Raw genomic sequence first — 22,156 nt, 5'->3', positions numbered from 1 at the left:
TGAAAAACGTCCCAGTGTGAAAGGGGTCTAATAGTTCTCTTACAGGCTGCAAGAAAACCCATTTCTGGACACAGGAGTAAAAGGTGACACTGTGTTCACTTCAATCATACAGCCATGTGCTTAAAGTGGTTGTATACCCGCTGAAGTTTTTTTTTTTTACTCACCTGCAAAGGAAAAGGCATAATGAGCTAGTATGCACCGCATACTAGCTCATTATGAAATACTTACCTTAGAACGAGGCCCCGACATCTGGCCTGATCCACGCCGAGGGAGCTGACATGTTCCCTCTGCGTTTCTTCCGGGTATCGTGGCTCCGGCACTGTGAGTGGCCGGAGCCGCAATATCCTCACTCCCGCGCATGCGCGCGGGAGATTTCATTCCCGCAGGGTCCATCGTCTGCCGGACTTTCAGCCAAGAATCCCCTGTGCGCATGCGCCGCTGCAGTCAGCAGCGCATTGCGAGGGGAATATCTCCTAAACCGTACAGATTTAGGAGATATTTTTTTACCTACAGGTAAGCCTTATTATAGGCTTTCCTGTAGGTAAAAGTCCCAAAATTGACTATACAACCACAAGATGTCTTTTTTTGCCCTTGAACATGGTTGTTTATTAAAAGTGAGCACATTCTTTACTAATCGCAGTGGACATCCTGTTATCTCAATAAATAATATCTACTCCTTTAGTAAAATAAACCCAAAGACTTTCACTGTGAAGCAGTAAAGCAAAACCATCAGGAATGCACAAATAAGTCAAATACTTGAAACCGTAGTAAAAAATCACAAAACGTGGATGCCATATGGACAATTTAATTGATAAATACTAACATTGATGACACATTTTACATCAAGGTCTTTTGCAAACAAATCTGAAAAATCATTGAAAAGTCTTTTAATTCCCTGTGAAGGTTATATATCACATTTTAACTTGCCAAAGATGTTATTAATGGAAAATACTCTTATTATAAAAAGATATGTTTTTAGTCTGTGATCTGTGCTTTCTAGGCTGAAAAAGGTGAAAAAGGAGAGAGGGGGGACTATGGAGCACCAGTAAGTAATTTGATTTTATGACACACTTTGGTATCATTTGGAAGAGGGTAGTATTTGTTCCTAGCTGTTCCTAGCTGTCTTATGGTTCATTTATATACATAACAGTATATTGATGACATAATATTAGAATATCTCTTATAAACTAAAAAATGGTTGTAGACTGTATTACTTCTGCATTACAATGGTTGTAGACTTCATTACTTTATGTTAATAATTTGTCACACATTAGCATTTAGAATGGAATTTTATATATAACAAAATGTCAGTATGTCCTTTTTTATTAGTAATACGTTTTAATTTTATGTATTCTATATTCCTTAATATCCTAAAAATCAGCTGTGGCCACTTCTATATACCCACTGGAGTCTACGACTCTCATTTACAGCACATCCAGTAATCATACTTCCTCCAAACCCACCACATACTTTGCAGCCCAAGCCCAAGAAAATGTGCTTACCAGAGATAGCTCATTACCTTATTACATGAGTTCTCTGGCCAAGGAAGGTTGCAGAAGTCCCACCCAGATCCCATGGCAAGGAAAGACAAGGTGTAGTCCATCGACTGGAATACCAGAAACTGAGGGCTAAGTGGAGGGTTTAATCTCAAATTTACAAGGAGAGTGACAGCCAAGCAAAGACAGCTTTTGGGCACTGAGTGTAGTATACATAATTTAACAGAAAGTGCAGTGTGAATGCATGCACGGTTGTGCTGGAAATGTGTACAGTCACAATTACACAATGTGAGTGGCATCCAGGCACATAAAGGCTGAGGGTTTGGTATATTGGGCAATCTCAACTGTACAATCACAGTGATGTCTACACTGGCTGGGGACAGATGGTAGTGCACAAATGCATTTATAAAGCTGCAGTCTTAGCTGCAGGGTAGGCCAAGTGGACAATGTAAGTGTGTGTTGTCTACAGATGAATCTTGCCAACACACCCTGTATTACTGCACTTAAAGTCCTGCACAACAAAACATCAATGTGTGCAATTTAAATATTCCTTCCTAAGCTCACTAATGCCTGTTGATGGTCCTACATTGGTGCAACCTGGGAAACAAGTTCCAAAATAGTTCTGGTTTTGTCTTATTCATCATTGGCCCCTGTATAGGGTCCAAGATGGTGATGGTGTAGGCACTCCAAAGATGCTGCCACACCCAGAAAAAGATTTATTTTTTATATATATATATTTTTTTCTCCTCGTGATTGACCTACCTGACGGTTAATATGGAAGCTGGCTAATGTGCTTGCTATGGGTGTAGGCCATTTACATGCCTCGTGAAGCCTGACTGAAAAAAACTCCCAAAGACTGCATCTCCCTGTTCTGACTTTTTTTCTAAAGATTCTGCTAAGATATGCCCAGCTTTTATTGGTCACCCCCACCATCACAGAAAGAAGCTCTCAAATTCTGAGCTCAGAACTGGTGTTTGGATCAGAGATGGTGGTTGCTCCTGTGATGGTGGATGTGAACAGTAACAGCTGTGAGTCTCCTAGAGATGTCCTAGCAACAAGGCAGGATGGGGAGATGCAATCCCTGGTAGATTTTCAGCAAGGGCATTATTCAGCTGTGGTCGAAGATGCAGTTTGTTTTTATGTTCAGATAAAAGGCAGCTGTGATGTTTTATTTTTCATCATTGTTTTCATGATCATTATTGTTATTATCTTCTTTTTTTTTTTTTTTTACAAAAATGTATTATATATATATCTATATCTATATCTATATATATATATGTTAAACCATTTAAGTTTTTCTCTGCACAACAACTGCTTGTACTCCAATTTCCCTACCACAGTTAAACAAGCATACATGTATATTAGAGCTGGTTATCTACTGCTATATTTTAGGATGTGGGAGGGAGAATAACATATAAACTCTAATCACATACTGTTGGTGGTGGAAACTGAACCATGGATCCCCTCTACCTAGATGATTCCCGATGCTGATAGTGATGTTTTGCTGCATTAAGCAACCAATTCCATCCAAAATGGAGTGTTGGTAAACACTGCTCAGAAGCATAATTCAGAAATACAATGTAACAATATTGTTATATAGTTTTAATCTGTAGATCAAATGGTGACATACATATGATAGTTAAAGCAAAAAAAATAAAAAAAATAAAGTGTTCCTATTTCACTCCTTATTAACCCATAGTTAACCTTGCATTAAAAAAAAACTATTTTATTTGTACTTAAGACAATATATTCAAAAGAAGCATTTTGTCCCAAAAATAATAATATGTATTATTTTATTACCTTAATAAATACATATTTATTGCTGAATAAATAGACTCATAGCAGAAATGTGAAAAATGCTCTGCCATGAGCTTGCTGCTGTAGCTATCCCAAACTGTAGTCTGCAAAAAAATATTTATGCCACCAGTTCAGTTTTTGTAGGACCAATTTCAAGACTACTCCCCAAAATGAAAAAAACTGTTTCTAATTGTCCTTAAAATATTTTTTCACATACATTTATATATATTTTCAATGGGTGTTCAGATCAAAGTGGGCCTAAATATGCCTTTAAAATCTATAGAGGGTCAAAGTGATTCATGGGGTCATTTTGGGCTTGATGTATTCTGTGTATAATGCTGTGATTTTGATACCTTTGCCCTTAAAGCTCGTTACAGCTCGTTTGGCTCTACTCCTCCTATGGATCATAGAAGTGCAGTTAGTTTTTTCACTCCTGTGACCTGTTTTAAGCAGAGAGCAGGCTGAAGTCCTCTCTCTTCCGACATCACAGAAGTTGGTTCCAGGCACCGTGTCACTAGAACAATAAAGCCTGGATCCACCAGGTCCCAGGACCAACACCCGGCTCAGCCTCTCAGAGAGCCACTGAAAGGCTGAGCTGGCCGCTTCTGCTGCCTCCACAGCCCAGAGCTCCAATGAGTGAGGAGGAAGCAGAGCAGAGAGCTGTGACTGACAGTCAGCAGCTCCCTGCTCAAGGAGCTCTGAGAACCGAGCCATTGGCGGTGTTCGATCGTTCGGTCTCAGTGTTAGAGGTGTCAGGGGACAGATGCAGCCTCGGACCCATGCAGCATCCACTTAGATAAGCATGACTGGGGGGAAAAAAATTAACCCATACTTCTCTATTCATTTTTATGTACCTTCTTGTGTATTGCTTTTACATGGTCTGGGATTTACCTTGCAAAACTTGCAAAAATAAAATCTTTGTAAAATAAAGTCGATAGAGAACACTTTCCACCAGTTTCTACATGAGCAAGAGCCCTGCTAAAATGTAGGATGCACTGTAAATACAAAGAAAATCACATATCAAGTAATCTGGTAGATGATCAATACAGCAGATTTCAGGAAGCTGACACAGTCTGGCTAATCAGGGAAAAAAGTATTATTTCTTTTTACTAAAATGCACTTTCCTTTGTAGGGGCAAGACGTTTTAGGAGAGCATGGAGAAGAAGGTATTATGGGCTTCCCCGGAGCAAGGGTAAATGAAAGCAATATAAAAGATTGCATACAGTAAACAAAAAAAGATGCATGTTACCTTTCTTACACCCTGTGCTTATATGGGCAATTGACATGTGCCATTTGCTACTTATATTTAAGGGTATTTCCACTTTTGCTGTTAAATTTGAGAAAGCCCCACATTATTTTTATTGTGTTCCCATTCACACAGCATACCTAAACATTCGTTTTAAATCTCATTTTTATTTTTACTATTTCCTACGTTATTTTATGTTAACTTTTAGTCCAAAAATGTATAAGCATATAAGGAATTTTAAGCAAGTAAAAATAATTTTAAAAAGCAATTATTTTTAATTATAATTTTTTTTTTTTATATATTTTTTAAGTTATGCAATGGTAATCAGAATATATGACAAATACTGTATAAAATGGGTGTTATTCCATTTTGGCTACAAAAACAGAAACAAAACAATGAAAGTGTAACCAATTCTCTGTAACTTTGCTGCATTTATTCTGGGAATGTTCATTACTAAAAAAATTGTTGCCACGAGAGACCTAATCTTTAAACTGACAATGTCAGCCTGAGAAACAATCTGGTTGCTTTCCTCCCCATCACCTAGATCACTACCTAGAAAGAAATAATTTAAAAAATATTGTGGGTACACTTGTTAAATACAGCAAAAATATGCATACCGACTCTCTGGAAGTAAAGCCTCACCTCCTACCATGAACCTATGATTCTCAAAATTTATTGAACACATAAATATGGAAGACTTAAGGGATTCTTAAAAAAAAAAAAATCGATAGGACAATTTCAGAAAGACCTGGTTCTATCGGTTAGAATGTTCTAACTCTCAAAATTACCATCCACCTCTTTCCCAGGAGTAACAATTTAGGTTCAATGTTGCTCTCAAATATAATCTGAGGTCCATGATTTAAAGTTTTTCTATAGGCAAAACTTTTTTTTAACGCATGGATAAAGTGGGGCGCGGTTGAAACTTCTGTTGAGTTTTTACTGCTGTCTTTGACTCCACTGGGGAGATTAACTTTCTCTGTTCTGTTGACTACTTTTAATGGAACTTAAATTGATGGGAAATACAAAATTGTACAATTTGTCACCAGAACAAGAGGTCAGGCTAAATCATCTAAAAAGGACACTAAGAAGAGAAATTCCCTAACTTTGGAGTCATTTCTACTCACTTGCTCTTGCATCTCAGGAGAGAACGTAAAAGGAAATCTCCCCAATGGGAAACACATAACAAATCATAAACTGTCAGGGTTTCAACTCTGCTATACTCTATCCAAATTTAAAAAAAGAGGTTTTAGGTATACACACACGTAAATGATTTTTAAATTATACTTATCTCCCCTTTTCATTTTTTCTTCAACTTTTCAAATGAAAAAAGTAAACTTTGGGCACCCTCTTAAAAACTCTTTAAGGTTCCTGGAAAACGTAACCTAATAAATGTCACCATAACATTGGTGGAGAGATCAAAAAGCATTATGGTTGTCAAAGTAATAAAAATGAACGTCACTTTCCCCACCCCTGCCCTCCTACCTGTTATTAAGACCTATCTTCAATTCACATACTTACCTGCCCAGGATAATTAGCATTGTTCTTTTGTGATCCACTGCACCTCTGCCATCATTGGGTATCAGCTGCCTCTTTTTGGCTCAGACAGCCCAGTCTCCCCATGAGACATGCTAGTCTGGCCTTCCTCTGGCCGCTGTGATTAGAAAGTGAAGAATCTGGGGATTATGTAATGTACAATACCCATTAGGGTTTAGAGCTGTGGAGATATCATTATCACCTGGGAGAGGTAAACATAGAAAAGGAAAAACAGTGCAAACAGAGGGTGAAGGTCTGATTTATAGCTAATGTGCCAATTGTGATGTGGAAAAAATGTAAAATTATTTTGTACTCATGCCAATTAACAAAAATATAATTAAGAGGAAAAAAAAGCAAATATAAAGTGACAGCAAGTGAACTAGGCTGTAAAGAAAAAAATAGAAATGTTGATGGTCATCTTCATGCCTGAGCTATACATTCAGATGCCACTGTACTACATTAACCTGTTTTTGAATGAATGAATTTCATAATAATCAGATTAATTTTTCAGGGACCGTCTGGAAATGATGGTGCACCTGGACAAAAAGGAGAAAATGTAAGTTAAACATTTTTTTTATCTTTATAGGTTTCCCCTTTCTAAAACAGAGACAGTCAACTTGCATATTATAATTTTACAGCCCCATCACTTGTATGATGTCAGCTCCATTTTCTGTAGCATTGTATTTTGAGCCCAGGTCAACATGATGATGCACACCCAGGGGGCATATCCCCAACAACCAGAGCTCCCTGGGAAATGGTCTGGTGCTGGAGGATGGAGGAAGATATGGAGGGAATTACTGGAGCGAGGAAAATCTATTCTACTTTCCAACCTTTTTTTGGTTAATAGTGGGGGACAGGGTACAGAAACAAAGAAAGGATGGGCTTTGAGATATGTTTTATATATATATATATATATATATATATATATATATATATATATATATATATTTATATTTATTATTAAGTATACATGTATGGCTTGATAAAAGTAGAGAAGGCTGCCACCCAATAATTATAAAAGCCTTACAGTGCCCATTAAACCCTATGTCCTATGGAAATGGTTAGCATGACTGGCAAGCAGAAATGTTGGGCTTATTTTTTTTACTATGTTTCGTCTGCTTTTTTCAATACAATTCATCAGTATACCAAAGGTAAGAGATGGAGCTGCAGTTCAGAAAATAAAAAAGTCATATGCAAACTTTATTTTTTCTACCTCTATGTTATGACATAAGTACATTTTAGTTAGTGAGTAGTGGTATCATTATCAGTATCAAGTCCTATGATCTTATTCACACTGACAGCTTTGAACTTTGTGTCCATTAAAGCTATATCTTTGGTGTAGCTCACCCAGCTATATTAATCCTTTAAATTCCACATTTTTCAATGAGTTAGCGTGACTCAAAATGTGCGCTACCAAACGGTGGAGCAGAACATTAAAGGGTTAATACCCCATTCAGATTATTCTTTTATTTTGAGTTTTGTTTAAATTTAATTTTCAACTCAATCTTTGTTTTTTACATATTTTAATAGGGCTTGCCTGGACTTGATGGTAATCCTGGAATACCTGGCTTTAAAGGACTGAAGGTAAAACAAAATGTTTATGCATATATTATTATCCAGTCGTTCTTCTGTCCAGTCTCCCTGTATGCAAATTAAACCAGGCCAATAGACTTCAGTGCTGGTGAATTTCTCAGCCTATTTTGTATATTGCTCAGCTGAGAACATACATGTTACTTAGCCTCCACTTTATTTCCATTAGATTTCATGTACATGGGTGCATTTACCTATGCATCATAAACACACTGCATATTTCTAATTCCCAAGATGTCCTGGTGCTGCGTACAGCCGCCCATAGACATGAATGGGTGAAGGTGGCTGTATGCAGCTACGCACCGCTATTAGCATAAAGTAGTGCATGTGCAGAGATGTAACATCCCAAAGTGTGTGTTTGAGACATTACGTCTTGTCTGTGTGCGTGTGCTACTTTGTATTAGTTGCAGCACAAAGCTTTGTACAGCTGCCTTCAAACATTCATATCTATGGTTGGCTGTATGCAGCTCCAAGACATCCGGGGCACCAGAAAGTGTATGCTGCGCAAGAGGCCTTAGGCTGGATTCACACTTATTTTTTTGTGCTTTTTACATTTTGCAGATTTGCACTGCAGTCCATTTAACATGGTTTCCTATGGAACATGTTCTGTAGTGCAAATCTGCAAAATGCAAAAAGCACTAAAAATGCATAGGTGTCACACACCTTAAGGTGAGCCTTCATTACACGTGAGAACACAGCGTCTGATTATCGCATCACTTTCACAGCATACTGAATTGCATGGAGTGTGGAGCACCTGTGAATTGGATCAATTTGCACAGTGCACTTAAGCACTTTTTATAATTCCAGTATTTGGATCTATTTAGAGTTCCACAGATTTATTTGCTTTAATATTTTTCATCACTATATGAATGCACATTGTCACTTTATTATTTGGCTATTAAGCACTTGTTATTTTATATATTTTTCATCATATATTTCATACATTATTATTACCACGGTGTAGATGATATATGCTTTATGCTTATACCTTTGATAGTGCAGTGTTTTTAATGCGGAATTAGGATATATTGATCCACATTTCAGAGCAGAAATTTGAAAGCATTTAGATTATTTGCTGCTACTTTGATTAATAGGATGTTATGTGCCTTTGTTTCTGTTGTTTTGCCTAGATTGTAAAATACATTTATAGTCTCTTCATTCTAGGAGAGCTGACTTTTGGAATCATAGTCAGTGGGCATAGACAGGTTATTATGAATGATTTAATTGGAATACCACATCAACCCACGCAATTTCCACAGCGTTTGTGTGATTTATTATCATGATATACCACATCCCATGAAATACTAATTCTATTTCAAAAGTTTATTGCTGTCTAGGGTAAAGAGACTTTTCAAAGGGAACTTTGCTTTGTGGGAATCCCCATCTGTTTTACAGACAAATCATAACTGCCTAAGCAAACAATTAGAGCATTAGTCATGGGACTATCATCTATTGCCTAACGCTGCAGAGTTCCTGTTCTCTGCTTACAACTGACATCTCAGACAAAAATATAACTTGTACACCACTCTAAAGCACCAGTAGCCTTAGATTAGAAACAGATAACTAAAGAACAAAGCATGCACATACAATGATTCACAGCTCATTGTGTTAAAAAGGGTTGTTAATTAGTGGTACCTAGATCCATAATGATGGACTTAATAAAATGATGGACATCATTAAACTTTAGGTAAGTGAGTGTTTTATATCATTCATAGATACATGTATGCAACCATTTCTACATTAGTGCAGAAGCCCAAAAATGTAAAATGCAATTACATTTCATATAAATCTGTTGCTCAAATCAATCACTTGCTCTAGACATTCTACAATTAGGCTGCTGAATCAGGCGTCAGCTGTCCATAAATTTGGGCCCGCTGTCAAAAAATTCCTTTTTTTACCTTCTGAAAGCGAAAACTACTTTTATTTATATATATATATGTATGTTTATTTGTATTTTACTGTTATGCGTATTATGAAATATTTTTTCTCTGGCAAAATTGAATAGGGAGAAGAAGGTGATAGAGGTGCTCCTGGACCACCAACCTATGTTACAAATCTTAAAACACAGAAAGGTAACTATGTTTAATGCTAACATCAAGCATGCACAGATAACATACCTCCATATTAATACCTATATAGGGTTTCTGCATCATCACTTTAAAATGGACACATATGAATAACTCAGTTTGTGTGGCTGATGATGTTAGTAATTTAACTTTAAACAAAAAAAGCTATAAGTTGGACATTTCAGGGCAAAAAAATGTTTGCTCTTACGCAATGGGGTTGATTTACTAATGCCAAATCCACTGTGGACTACAAGTGTACTTGGAATTGCAGTCGCTGCAGATCAGAGGGGGACATGCAAGGAAAATAAAAAACAGCATTTTTACTTGTACATGATTGGATGATAGAAATCAGCAGAGCTTCCCCTTGTTTCAGATCTACCCCTCAGATCTATAGCGACTGCACTTCCAGGTGCACTTGCAGTGCTCTTGTAGTGCACAGTGGATTTGCCTTTAGTAAATAAACCCCAATATGTCCCAGCAATCTCATGGTCCACTGGATGTTTCAGTGAGTACCACATTATCTCAATTTTGCTCAAACTTTGAACACCCATTCCACATGGGATTTTATGTCCAATAAATTGCTACTTATACAATATACTCCTACATGCAGTCCCACAGCTGTATATATTGTTCCTATAATAAATAAATTGATGTGGTTTATATGAGTAATTGGATTCAATCTGTACCTTAACTGCATTTAATTGTCCACATAGCTTGTGTAATTCATATGTTTATAATTTTAGGGGATTAAGGGGGCAACCCTACCCATCTATGGCAACACACTAACAAAGGATTTATTAAAAGTGAATTTTGATGTATGCTATGCTCTTCCCAAACACCTACAAAACAATGAGATTACGCTATTTAAAGTGGTTGTAAACCCTGTCATATACCCAGTGAAGTGAATAGCCTCAGATGATGCAAAGAGAAGAAACAAATCCCCCTACATAAGTTTAAGGCTGGGTTCACATTAGTGTGAATTGCATGCAGGGTTTCACACATGCAATTCTCATGACGGTAGAGTGTGACTGGCACTCAATGTAGCCGGTTCACACATCTCCGTGGCGGCTGTGGAGCGGATTTCACAGGAGTCCTGTGCATCTTTGGCTCTGTTTCGGGCCTGATTTGTCCCTAAAATGGAGAACAGGGAAGCACCAGACCCCTGCTGTGAGCAACATATGCACTAAGTGTGAACCCAGCCTTACTTGTTTATCTGCAGTCTTCTCTTGTCTACAACCCTTCAAATGAGCACAATTGTGATAAAATCCTTCTGCATCTGTGAGGAGTACAGAAGAGGGGGTAGATAGCTGCAGTTACAACTCTTATGCACTGTGTGAAAGTTGATAGGAGGAGAGGGACACCCCCCTTCACATAGGCAGAGGAACAAAGTATTGGTACTCATACTTGGTCATAAAAAAATGGTATTGGTGCATCCCTACTGTGAATGGAAGATGAGCAGTTGAATAACAGGATCTCACTTGCCCATCAACAGAACTCTGTGATGTGATAATAGGAATACAAGTTTTTTAAATGTAAAGCTTATTGAAAAAATTAAGTGCCCGTTTGATATAATTTACTAAAGGAATTGAGAATATTTATTCAAAAACTGTGTGATAATTTACCTTTTTTCAATTAACCAATCATATGTAAAACATATGCACATGATTTTATATGTAATTTTGTACAGGAATTTGCTTTTCACGTGACGTCACGTGGATAATTGATGTAAAAATTCACACATTTTTTAGTGCAGAATCGCAACTTTTTTTTTGTAGTAAAGTCTTCTTAGTTCTAAGCTAGGGACAGAAAAGTGACCTTGCATTTAAACCCACCTTACAATTACAAAAGTGGTTATGCAATAAACTTGCTATGAAAACATTTACCCAGTGTCAGTATTGTTCTGTATGAAGATAAGATTTTGTACCACATCCTAAAATGTGCCCAAAGGGAATGCATAGTGGTTTATTTATTATGGTCAGTGTCTTATAAAAATAAAACTTCATATGTATTTGATGAGTCATAAACTTGTTTGTAAATGTAGCCTGTAATTTACTTTGTAGGTTCGTTCTATATACCTGGTGATCTTACCAGTTCCCTGTGGTTCCTGTTTCAAACTGACCGTGCTAAGCATGGAAGCAGATCTATACTGGCTTGTCATCTTGCCTCTTTAGGATCCCTGCAAGGATATACAGAATTCCGAGCAGTTGTACAGTTGTACAGCGTGCTGGTATCTTGTAGTCAGTTTTGTGCCCCCGGGACTTCTATTAGGAGATACTGGATGCCCTGCATTGTCCTGTATCTCCCAGTACTTAAAGCTGCCACGCCCCTTCCAGCCCCACAATGTTGATTTTCAGAGGCTCCAAGCGGGAGCCTCTCTGTCTTAAATTCTGTGCTCACAGATGTGGAAGTACCCTCCCTCTGTGTGGAGCTCACCTGCTTACTCACATACCCCGCAATGATCCACCTGCAACATCACCAAAGGAAGGGCAAACACAAAACACAAAAAAATGAAATAAGTTGCAAACAAAGTCTTGGTTTAAAGCAAGCTTATAGTGATAAATTTAAGCAGGGAAGCTACAGAGGAAGAAGCAATCATAACTGACAATATTTCTAGTGGTAAAAACGAACTGCTCTCAATCTGTTACATGCTTACAGGAGAACAAGGAGATACAGGATTTCCTGGTAATGTTGGTCTTGATGGAGAAACTGGAGAGAAAGGGAGTCCTGGCCCTCCGGGCTTAATGGGTTTACCCAGCCCTTTCCCAGGTAATTTTTGATGTGACATCATTGTATTGTGTTTTTCATAATTTTATTAGGTCACTGACTAAATATTCTTTCTTGCATAGGTCCTCCAGGATTTCCTGGATTGAGTGGTGAAAAAGGTCAAAAGGGATATCAAGGAAACCCGGGATTACCTGCTTTTCAAAAAGGGAGAGATGGAGAACCAGGAGAGCCTGGCCCAAGAGGACCCAATGGTTTTCCAGGGTATCCAGGTAAGTAGCAATTGTGTATTTAAGTCAAAAGAAAGGCTACACCTGTAGCCATTCGTTTCTTACTAAATGTGAACGACTTTACATTTCTTTCTAAGATAGTCTTAAAGGAAATCTGTACTTTGAGAAATGGGGCTGTCATTGCTTAAATGCCCAGCAGTCATGGTGATCATCCAGCTACAATACTTTCAAAGACACTGACCTGGAGCTATTATGCACAGGGTTAAGGAGTTTTGACTTCACTCTGACAGTGACTCAGTACAGACATCAGAGGGTCAATCTCTCTGCTGGGCAACTTTTCCAGAAGCAGATCAGCAATGGCAGTCACAATATTTATCTCAGCACAAGTTTTTTTGACTATAGTATAAATATGTTTCTACAAGTATACTAATATAGTGAGGTCAGAGCTATAATGTCCTCCTTTTTTTTATATCAGAGATTCATCCTGTTCTCTCTTTGCTTCTCTCTATCTTTGTTCCTCTCTCATTTATTAAATAAGTACTTATTGATACAAAGAGGCAGTTTCACCTACATTCAGTTCCATTAGTAATGGAAAAAAGCTAATCTTGGAAATTAATTGTATTCAAATTACAGCACACAGCTTCATATTGCCTTTTTAGGTGGACGCATTGGAAGAAAAGGTGCTAAAGGATTCCCAGGAAATGATGGATCGGATGGATATCCTGGCTTTGCTGGTTTAAAAGGGCTTAAAGGTGATTATATTTATATTAGTGTTATAAAGTGCATGTCCAACCAAGACTTGGTTTTGCAAACAGTATATAAGGGTAAACACCTGTATCAGATTTTTTTACGGCTTTCCAGGGGTCCAGGGGTCTAAGAGAATTACTCAAATTTTCTGCCATGCTGACAATATTTCACCAGACAGGAAGCGATGGGAATGCTACATCAGCAACACAGAAACAAGAAAAAATGCTTTTCTCTAGCTTGGAAGGGGAGGGCCTGTCTGGTTTTATCTGGTTGTATCCCTGATTCACATTAACACCCAACAGGGTTCTAATCTTTGCCTACGTCATCCAAAACTAGAAGTAAATGTTGGCGTGATATGCACTTTAAATAATTTTAATGTGGTCATGAAACATTAATATAGCTACTGCAATTCATGATTTTTTTGGCACGTTAATATGTATGCAATGGCAAAACGTTTTATTTTCTGTATTCCTAAAGTGTGGAAAAGGTTAGATCCTCTGCCAGTTTTTAGGCTTTGTTCAAACAGTCATACTATAGTGTACGTAGCACTCACCATCAAATAGGTCATTGAGAATATGCCCAGGTTTCCCATGCTGGTACAGAGGCTGCCAGTCACAAGAATGGTTCCATGCACACCAACCATAGGGGCTCAGTCTAGGAGATGTAATTTTAGAATTTATTGTTGAGTAACATGAAACAGGAAAGGGGTTCAGGATACTCAAAAACAAATAATAGGAGGACAAACCTCTAACACAAATAGCTGCAGGCTCACATGAAAGTCACAAACACAGGTCTTACTCACAAGGTCCTAGGGATTATCTGCCATCCAGCTTCCACAGATACTGTAGATCCTCAGTGAGGGAGCCAAAACATCATTCACTAGACCAGGACAGTACCTTCCAGAAAAAATGCATCAGTAACCTTCACTAGGCCCTCAGCTCAGCACTTCCTGAGGCCCAAACAGCAATCCTTGACTCAGCATAGCTGCCTCCCAGGTGCAGTAGCTCCATGAGAACTGAAACCCTCGCTAAAGGAGAAAGAACAGTAAGGAAAGGCCTCTCATGCATTTATCGTGTCCCCAGCCACCGTCTGGATGCCTCCTTCCAGGAAATGGCTGGGACATGATAAATATTCATACTGGACATTTAACTCTCCCTGCTCTGTAGCAAGGAGAGCAGGTGAGAGAAATCAAACACCAGCTAGGAAACCCTGACCAGACAAAAACAATAGATTAATGTTCCACTGACTTCAGTGAAGCAAAATAGGAAATTTTGCCTAGCCGCCTAAATGAATGAGGGTGCTTCACGTAACCCCATGCAAAGGCCTGTGCTTGCCCACAAAGGATGCACAGGTGTTCAATGCCTCCACATTTGAGCAATCCCATTCATGTTATTTGGAATGCAGCAACTGCCAGGACATGGCCATTGCTCACAATTTGACATCTGTGTGGATGCCTGTCCCCAGGTGTGCTAGAATCTTCCAATGGGGACAAATTTTCTGGAGGAAAAGGAAATCTCCCCACTAGGATACAAAGAGCAAAAAAGAACAAGCTGATAAGGGTAATAATGCTTTCCTACCCCATTGAAAACTAAAAAGAAAAGTTTTTCCTTTACATGCACTTTAAGTTTAGTTTGGCTTGTAAAAAAATACCTGTCAGCAACAGATACATTGTAAGCTGGCTACAGAAAACATTCCAGACACCTATTCAGGTAATAGCAAATGCAGTTTGTTTGCCTGCACTGGATCGCATGGTACCAAAGTGATATGTAATCTAATTGCAGTGCATTTTTAAAAGTAGTGCATGCACTACTTTTGGTGTGATGCAGTGTGATTGAAGTCCATTCAAATGTAAGCTGTAATCGCTTTGTGCAGTGGACACAGCGGATCACTGTAATGCCGCGTACGCGCGACCAGTTTTTCCATCAGAAGTCCGCTGAAACGGACTTGCCTACACACAATCACACCAAAGTCCATTTGTTTAGAATGTGATGGCGTACGACGGGACTAGAAAAAGGAAGTTCAATAACCAGTAGCCAATAGCTGCCCTTGCGTCGTTTTTGGTCTGTTGGAATAGCAAACAGAAAAACGGTTTTCCCGATAGGAATTGATTCCGTCGGAAAGATTTAAAACATGTTCTATTTCTAGGTCCATCAGAATTTAAAAAAAAAAGTCAGATGAAGCCCACACATGGTCGGAATATCCAATGAAATTATTCTGTCTGACCTTTTCTGCCGGAAAGTCCGGTCGTGTGTACGCGGTATTACCGATAACCAACAACCGGATATCAATCACCTGATAACGTTGTAAACAACCTGTCATGAATGATTTTCCATTCAGGAACAGCTTGTTTACTGTCATGATCTGTGATTAGCTCAAAGCAACCACTGGCTACCTGTACCATGTGATTAGCTTAGCTAATCATAGATCACAATCAAAAGTAAGCTGTTCATGAATGAGAAACCCATTCATGACAGCTAAAGCTATTGTTTATACAGTGATCATCACTGTATAAGCAATAACAGTGTAATTGCTGGGGACAATGAACTACTCTGATGACAGGATGTAAAAAAAAAAAAAAAATAGTTTTAACATATATTTATTTATTTATTTTACATACTATCAGCCATTAGTATCTCCAATCACTGCCACACCAGTTATATAATGGCGCTGTACTGCACTGGTGACAGTATGTAAAAATAAAATTGTGGGGAAAAAAAATTATTTAATTTCTCAATTTTCAAAAATTGTGTCAAAAAATGACAACTTCAAAAAACTCGCCATGCCTCTTACTAAATGCCTCCGACTGTCTACTTTCCAAAAAGGGGTCATTAGGGTGGTAATTGTACTGTCCTGCCATTTTAGGGCCTCAAGAAATTATATAGGCTGTCACTACACCAGGACTGATCAATTTTCAATATATATATATATATATATATATATATATATATATATATATATATATATATATATATATATAGTTATTTATATATTTACCATAGCTTGTAGATGCTATAACTTTCACACAAACCAGTTAATATACACTTATCATTTTTTCTTTACGAAAGAAACTTGTGCAGAAATTTTACTTTATTGAATATATTTTATAATAGGAAATAGACAATATCGGGGGGGTGGGGGGGGTTCAAAAATGTTGGTCTTTTTTTATGTAGCAAAAAACAAAACAAAGTATCAATCAAATACCACCAAAAGAAAGCTCTATCTGTGTGAAAATAATTATATAAATTTAATTTGGGTAAGGTCTTGCATGACCAGTTAAAGTAGCACAGTGCTGAACAGCACAAAATGGCCTGGTTATGAAAGGGATAAAACCTTCTGGAGTGGTTAAATACGATGCTTATGGAGGGTCATAAAGCTGCATGTTGTGCACCCAACAATGGTACGGAATTCTGCTTAATATTCCAACCAAACCCTCTAGGCATTCAGGCTGGGTGGCCAGAAAATGAAGGACAGAGAATGTGTGCTCCCCTCCCTCCTTTTAGACACCTTGCACTAACGTTGAGGTACAAGACCCTCTTCCATACATCTGTTTCCACAAAAAGGATGTGGGGCTCATAAAGGAATCTGGAAGCCCCCCTAAATAATAAAGGGACCCCAAGTTTTCTACACCCTCCCAGGGAAATAAAACAATAAGTGAAAATAAACACACCAAAACCTTAAAAAAAAGTCCTTTAATTGCAATACATTAAATAGTAAAATAAACAATGTTTACACATAAATCCAATCCCTACGTGACAGATCCCTGACACTGCAGAAATGTGAACACAGTGATGGGGTTCCACTTGAGCAAATACAGTCATGACCATATTTGGTCAATGACATCTCCCAGCATCTCCTCTGCTGTGTTTACATTGCAGCTGTGGCGGAAGTTCAGGCATTATCTTGTTATTATGTTCCATGTGCATTGCAGCCATCTGTAAAGAACACATTTTTGTCTGACATCCTGGTAAGCGGTTTCTTTGAACAGATATCTTTTACACATGCACAGGCGTGTGTACAGAGTATGCCGGTGTGCACACCCTAATCACCCCATGCACATTCGCATTATCGCTCAGTACTGGCAGGAAGATGGGAAAGACCCCACTCTTACTGGCTCTGCCATAAGAGAAGTGTTTACACACTTCAATTTCACTGCGCCAGCAGAGATCAATGTGGTGGAGTTATATATATATATATATATATATATATATATATATATATATATATATATATATATATATACATATATATATATATATATATAGAGAACAAACAAAGGCATAGTTCCACAGACACATGTGGGTTTGAGCTTTAGGGTGCACACCCTATTGCAATAAGCTGTGCAGACCTTTGCATATTCAGAGTGCAGAGCAGTGGAAGGTAAAAATTATATTCTTGATTGGTAACAGAGGCTGGCAATGTATAGTAGCTAAATGTCACTTAAAGATTCTCATTACAAATAGATTGTATTGATAAATTGTTTATACATTAAAGCAGGGCTCAAAATGTCAAGTCCTGAGTAGAGGTCGACCGATATGGGTTTTTCTCTGGCCCATGCTGATGCCGAGATTTAGAAATCATGGTGGCCGATGGCCCATTTTTTTGGGCCGATATGTTATGCCGATTTTTTATTTTTTTTCCTTTTTATTTTTTTATCCCCCTTCATCTCATAAAATCTAACAGACCCCTTTTCCACTGGGCATTTTTCAGGTGCTTTTGGGCTAAAAATAGCGCCTGTAAAGTGCCTGCAAAACAGTTCCCCTGCAGTCTATGTGAAAGACAGAGTGCTTTCACACTGAGGAGATGCACTGGCAGGATATTAAAAAAAGTCCTGCAAGCAGCACGTTTGGAGTGGTGTATACCGCTCCTCCACCACACCTGCTCATTGATATTAATGGGCACCACTGCTGAAGCGCATGCAATGCAATGTGGCAGCGGTGCTTCACAGGCGCATTTAACCTCTTCCTCGGCTGCTAGCTGGGTTATATGCACTAGCAGCCGAATAGCACCGCTAAAATTATGGTAAAGGGCCGCTAAAACTAGCAGCGTTTTATCATCAACGCTCCAGTGTGAAAGCAGCTTTCATAAGTGATACAGATTTTTTTTTACATTTAAACATTTATTCAACAAAACAATCCTCCAGTCAGGTTTACTTGTATGTATGATTTAGATAAAAAAAAACAAAAAAAAAACTATATATTAAATAAAAACAGGTAGTCAAAACTTTTGTACGAAAAAAAATGGGCTAACTTTACTGTTTTCATTTTTTTTTTTTTTTAAATCATTAGTGTATTTTTTTCCCCAAAAAATTGCATTTGAAAGACCTCTGCGCAAATGCCGTGTGACATAAAATATTGCAACAACCGCTATTTTATTCCCTAGGATCTCTGCTAAAAAATATATTTATCATTTTTGGGGGGGTCTAAGTGATTTTCTGGCAGAAAATACAGGATTTTTACTTATAAGCAACAAGTGTCAGAAAAGATTTAGTCTTTAAATGGTTAAACTGAGAACTCTGCACACTGAGTTGAGTTTGATGGAACAGGAGTCCCCTCCCGCTCCTCCGGTATAACAGCTGCGGGCATCATCCCGGTATAACCCCCGAAACTCGAGTACGCACTTCTGCGTACGTTCGGCGGCAAGGGGTTATTGCAGAATTAAGTTACAAAAATTAATATTAACAACAACTTTATCAGCGCCCATTATTGCAGCATGACCTGTGCCCACCATTGCAGCCTCACCTGTGCAGACCATTACAGCCTCACCTGTGCCCACCATTGCAGCGTGACCTGTGCCAAGGAAGAGAGAGGGAGGGCTGGATCATCACAGGGGAAGAGAGAGTGGAGGAAGAGGACAGCCGCTGGATCACAGAGCTCGGATATAGCCCGCTGTAACAGCATACATTGCTGTCTGCTCGTGGTTACAAACAGCCCCGCCTCCTGACCTGTGCCTGTAATAGACAGAATGGCGGTCAAATGGTGGGATGCGTTCTATCTATCACAGGCTGCAATGGACAGAAGGCATCCCAGCATTGGACCCGCATTCTGTCTATCACAGGTGCAGGTCAGGAGGTGGGGCTGTGTGTAACCATGAGTAGACAGCAATTCTAATGTAAGCTGTTACAGCGGGCTATATCCGCGCTCTGCGACCTGATGGCTCACCTCCTCCGAGCTCTCTTTCCTCGGGGCAGTCACTGGGAGAACAGCTCCCTGCCGAAGGTGCTTGCCCCCCGCCCAGGCAGCCCATGCTCACAAGCCCTTATTTTTACTAGCAAAATGTGAGTAGGCGAATAGAAAATGTGAGGGCTGCATTATAGTGTGCATTTTTTACTTTCATGCTGCTAATACGTTCATGATTTTGTATTACAGATTTCTGTGTGCTCTTTGCCTTTACACTTTACATATATTCCAGGTGAACAGGGAGAATGCAAATGTTCGGCTGGTGATGAAGCTACAAAGGGACCTGCTGGGGATCCAGGCCCCATGGGTTTTGTTGGCCTTACTGGCGAAATTGGTCCTAAAGGTGAAAAAGGGGACAGAGGAGGTCCTGGTCTTCCAGGTGCTCCTGGTATTAAGGTGAGACATTTTATTTGATGTTATATAATCTGATACCTCTAAATCAAGTTTATATAGTTGAATGATATGGTTGAGTAAAGCAATATCAGTCAAAAGCAATCTTTTAAAGATATATGTGTATTTTCAAAAATATGTCAACAGAATTGTCCTATTAAGGCATGTGCCAAAAATAATTACGGATCCAGTACAAATAAAATTATCTTTGTTAATCAACCCAGTTGTATAATTTGTTACATGCATCTATTATATCAACTATTATATCATAGTACTGCTTGCAAAGTGAAACAAATATATGCTCAATCTTAAAGTATGGCTGTCAATCAACCTTATTATTATTATTATACGGGATTTATAGGACAGACAATGCAGTTACAATGCAATTCAATCCAGGAGGAATCGGAGGGCCTTGCTCATTAGAGTTTACAGTCTAAGAGATTATGGATTAGGATTATGACCTGGGTCCTGGGTATTAGAAAACAAATTCTGTTAACATTATAAATGTATATAGTCATTATGAGTAATCTCTCACATCTCCAGCCTCTGTCAAGCTGAATCACCAGCAAAATGTCCATATAGTGGCTAAGGTACAGAAACCCTTTGTCAGGTTTTTATCTTTGTGCTCATTTGGAAAGTTTACCCTCACTTCCTATCTAGGTAACCACAAAGGAAGTCAGGGAATATCTCCCCAGTAGGGCTGGAATTAAAATGTTCTCCTTCACTGCCTAGGTATACTTCAGTGTCCCCTACTCACTCTGTTGACATATTAGATTTGAAATCCATGTATTAGGTTAGTAGACCTCAGTGGGATATAAGTTTCTTGAAGTATTTCAACTATATTTGTTATTACTTATATGATATATTGTTATTTGTTATTTCTTGATCCATATGTTTTATTTTTGGTTTTAGTTCTATTGTAAAAAGGTATATGGTCTATAAAACAGCGCACTATACGACAAATTGTAAAACCTTAACAATGAAGCAGTACTATGTTGGTTGCAAAAAAGGAAATACAGTATATCCATCTGCATACCATGTCACATAATGAAAAGTGGATCATTTTAACATATCTTTATGAACCATTTTGTAAGTAACTGATATTATCTGCTCAAAGGGGCTTGCGGGCTTTAATGGTCTTCCTGGTCCTGTGGGAGAGAAAGGAGACAGAGTAAACGCTACCGAAAAAGGTAATTCTTCCTTTCAAAATTCTCTCTACCTTATTAAAATAAATTATCGGTCACAGCACATACAATACTTTTTTTTGTAACATCAGCATTTTAATAGCAATACAAACAATAGTTATATTTGACAATTCAATTTAAACTTCTCGTTAATCCTAACTTAATCTCCTTTCCTGTTGTGATTGCTGCCTCTATGCTAGACATCTCTTTCTACAAATTCCTGGATTCCATGCATGCTTTCCAGTTCTCCTATGCTCATTACTTTGTTTACTTCCAATCCTAAAGACTGCATTTTCCATGGTACCTTGCTGCCTGAAATCTGTAGTTCCTGTTCTGACTCTACCTCCTGAAACTCTCATCAAATCTGAAGTTCATAAGGAAGGCTCTGTGAATTCTGTCACACAGCAGTGCCTATTTACAAGGCATAGTGAATATGTGTCACAGAATTCAAGGAAATAAATGTGTGGGGATCCTCACAAAGTAAATTTAAGAAATACAGCATCATTCATAATAATAGGATTAAAGTGGTTGTAAACCCTTACAAACCACTTTGACCTACAGGTAAGCCTAGATTAAGGCTTACCTGTAGGTCCAAGAAATATCTCCTAAACCTATACAGTTTAGGAGATATTTACAAAAAGACAGCCACCGCTGTCTACGGCGCATGCTCTGTAGACAGCGGCGCGCAGGCACACTGGGCAGGTCGCAGATCGCAGCGATATGCCGTGAGTGTCGGCTCCCGTGCGCATGCGCGGGAGTGACGTCATCGCTGCTCCGGTGAATCACAGCGCCGGAGCAGCGAGACCCGGAAGTCACCCCGGGATCCATGGCAGTGGCGGACATGAAGACGGAGGACCGCTTCGGGGGCTTCGTTCTCAGGTAAGTTATTCATAATGAGCTAGTATGCTATGCATACTAGCTTATTATGCCTTTGCCTTGCAGGTTGCTTTTTTTTTTTCCCACCCATGGGTTTACAACCA

At 38.6% G+C, this 22,156-nt stretch overlaps 1 protein-coding gene across 1 annotated transcript in view; it reads left to right on the top strand.

Moving 5' to 3' along the window:
* The window catches only part of COL4A2 (collagen type IV alpha 2 chain), a 269,480-nt gene that overhangs the window by 178,742 nt on the left and 68,582 nt on the right, over window positions 1-22,156 (top strand). The window contains exons 15-24 of the mRNA XM_077482894.1: window positions 1,001-1,045; window positions 4,426-4,485; window positions 6,584-6,628; window positions 7,603-7,656; window positions 9,668-9,734; window positions 12,384-12,494; window positions 12,575-12,721; window positions 13,339-13,431; window positions 19,835-19,998; window positions 21,110-21,182. Of these exons, the coding sequence (XP_077339020.1) occupies window positions 1,001-1,045; window positions 4,426-4,485; window positions 6,584-6,628; window positions 7,603-7,656; window positions 9,668-9,734; window positions 12,384-12,494; window positions 12,575-12,721; window positions 13,339-13,431; window positions 19,835-19,998; window positions 21,110-21,182 (859 nt within the window). The remainder of the gene's footprint in view (window positions 1-1,000; window positions 1,046-4,425; window positions 4,486-6,583; window positions 6,629-7,602; window positions 7,657-9,667; window positions 9,735-12,383; window positions 12,495-12,574; window positions 12,722-13,338; window positions 13,432-19,834; window positions 19,999-21,109; window positions 21,183-22,156) is intronic.

The sequence above is a fragment of the Lithobates pipiens genome, unplaced genomic scaffold (genome assembly GCF_037356315.1).
Source record: "Lithobates pipiens isolate NorthernLeopardFrog02 unplaced genomic scaffold, aLitPip1_a1.2 Scaffold_16, whole genome shotgun sequence".
Taxonomy (NCBI): Eukaryota; Metazoa; Chordata; class Amphibia; order Anura; family Ranidae; genus Lithobates; species Lithobates pipiens.
The sequence above is the reverse complement of the archived record's forward strand: the minus strand, read 5'-3'. Positions and strand labels throughout refer to the sequence as shown.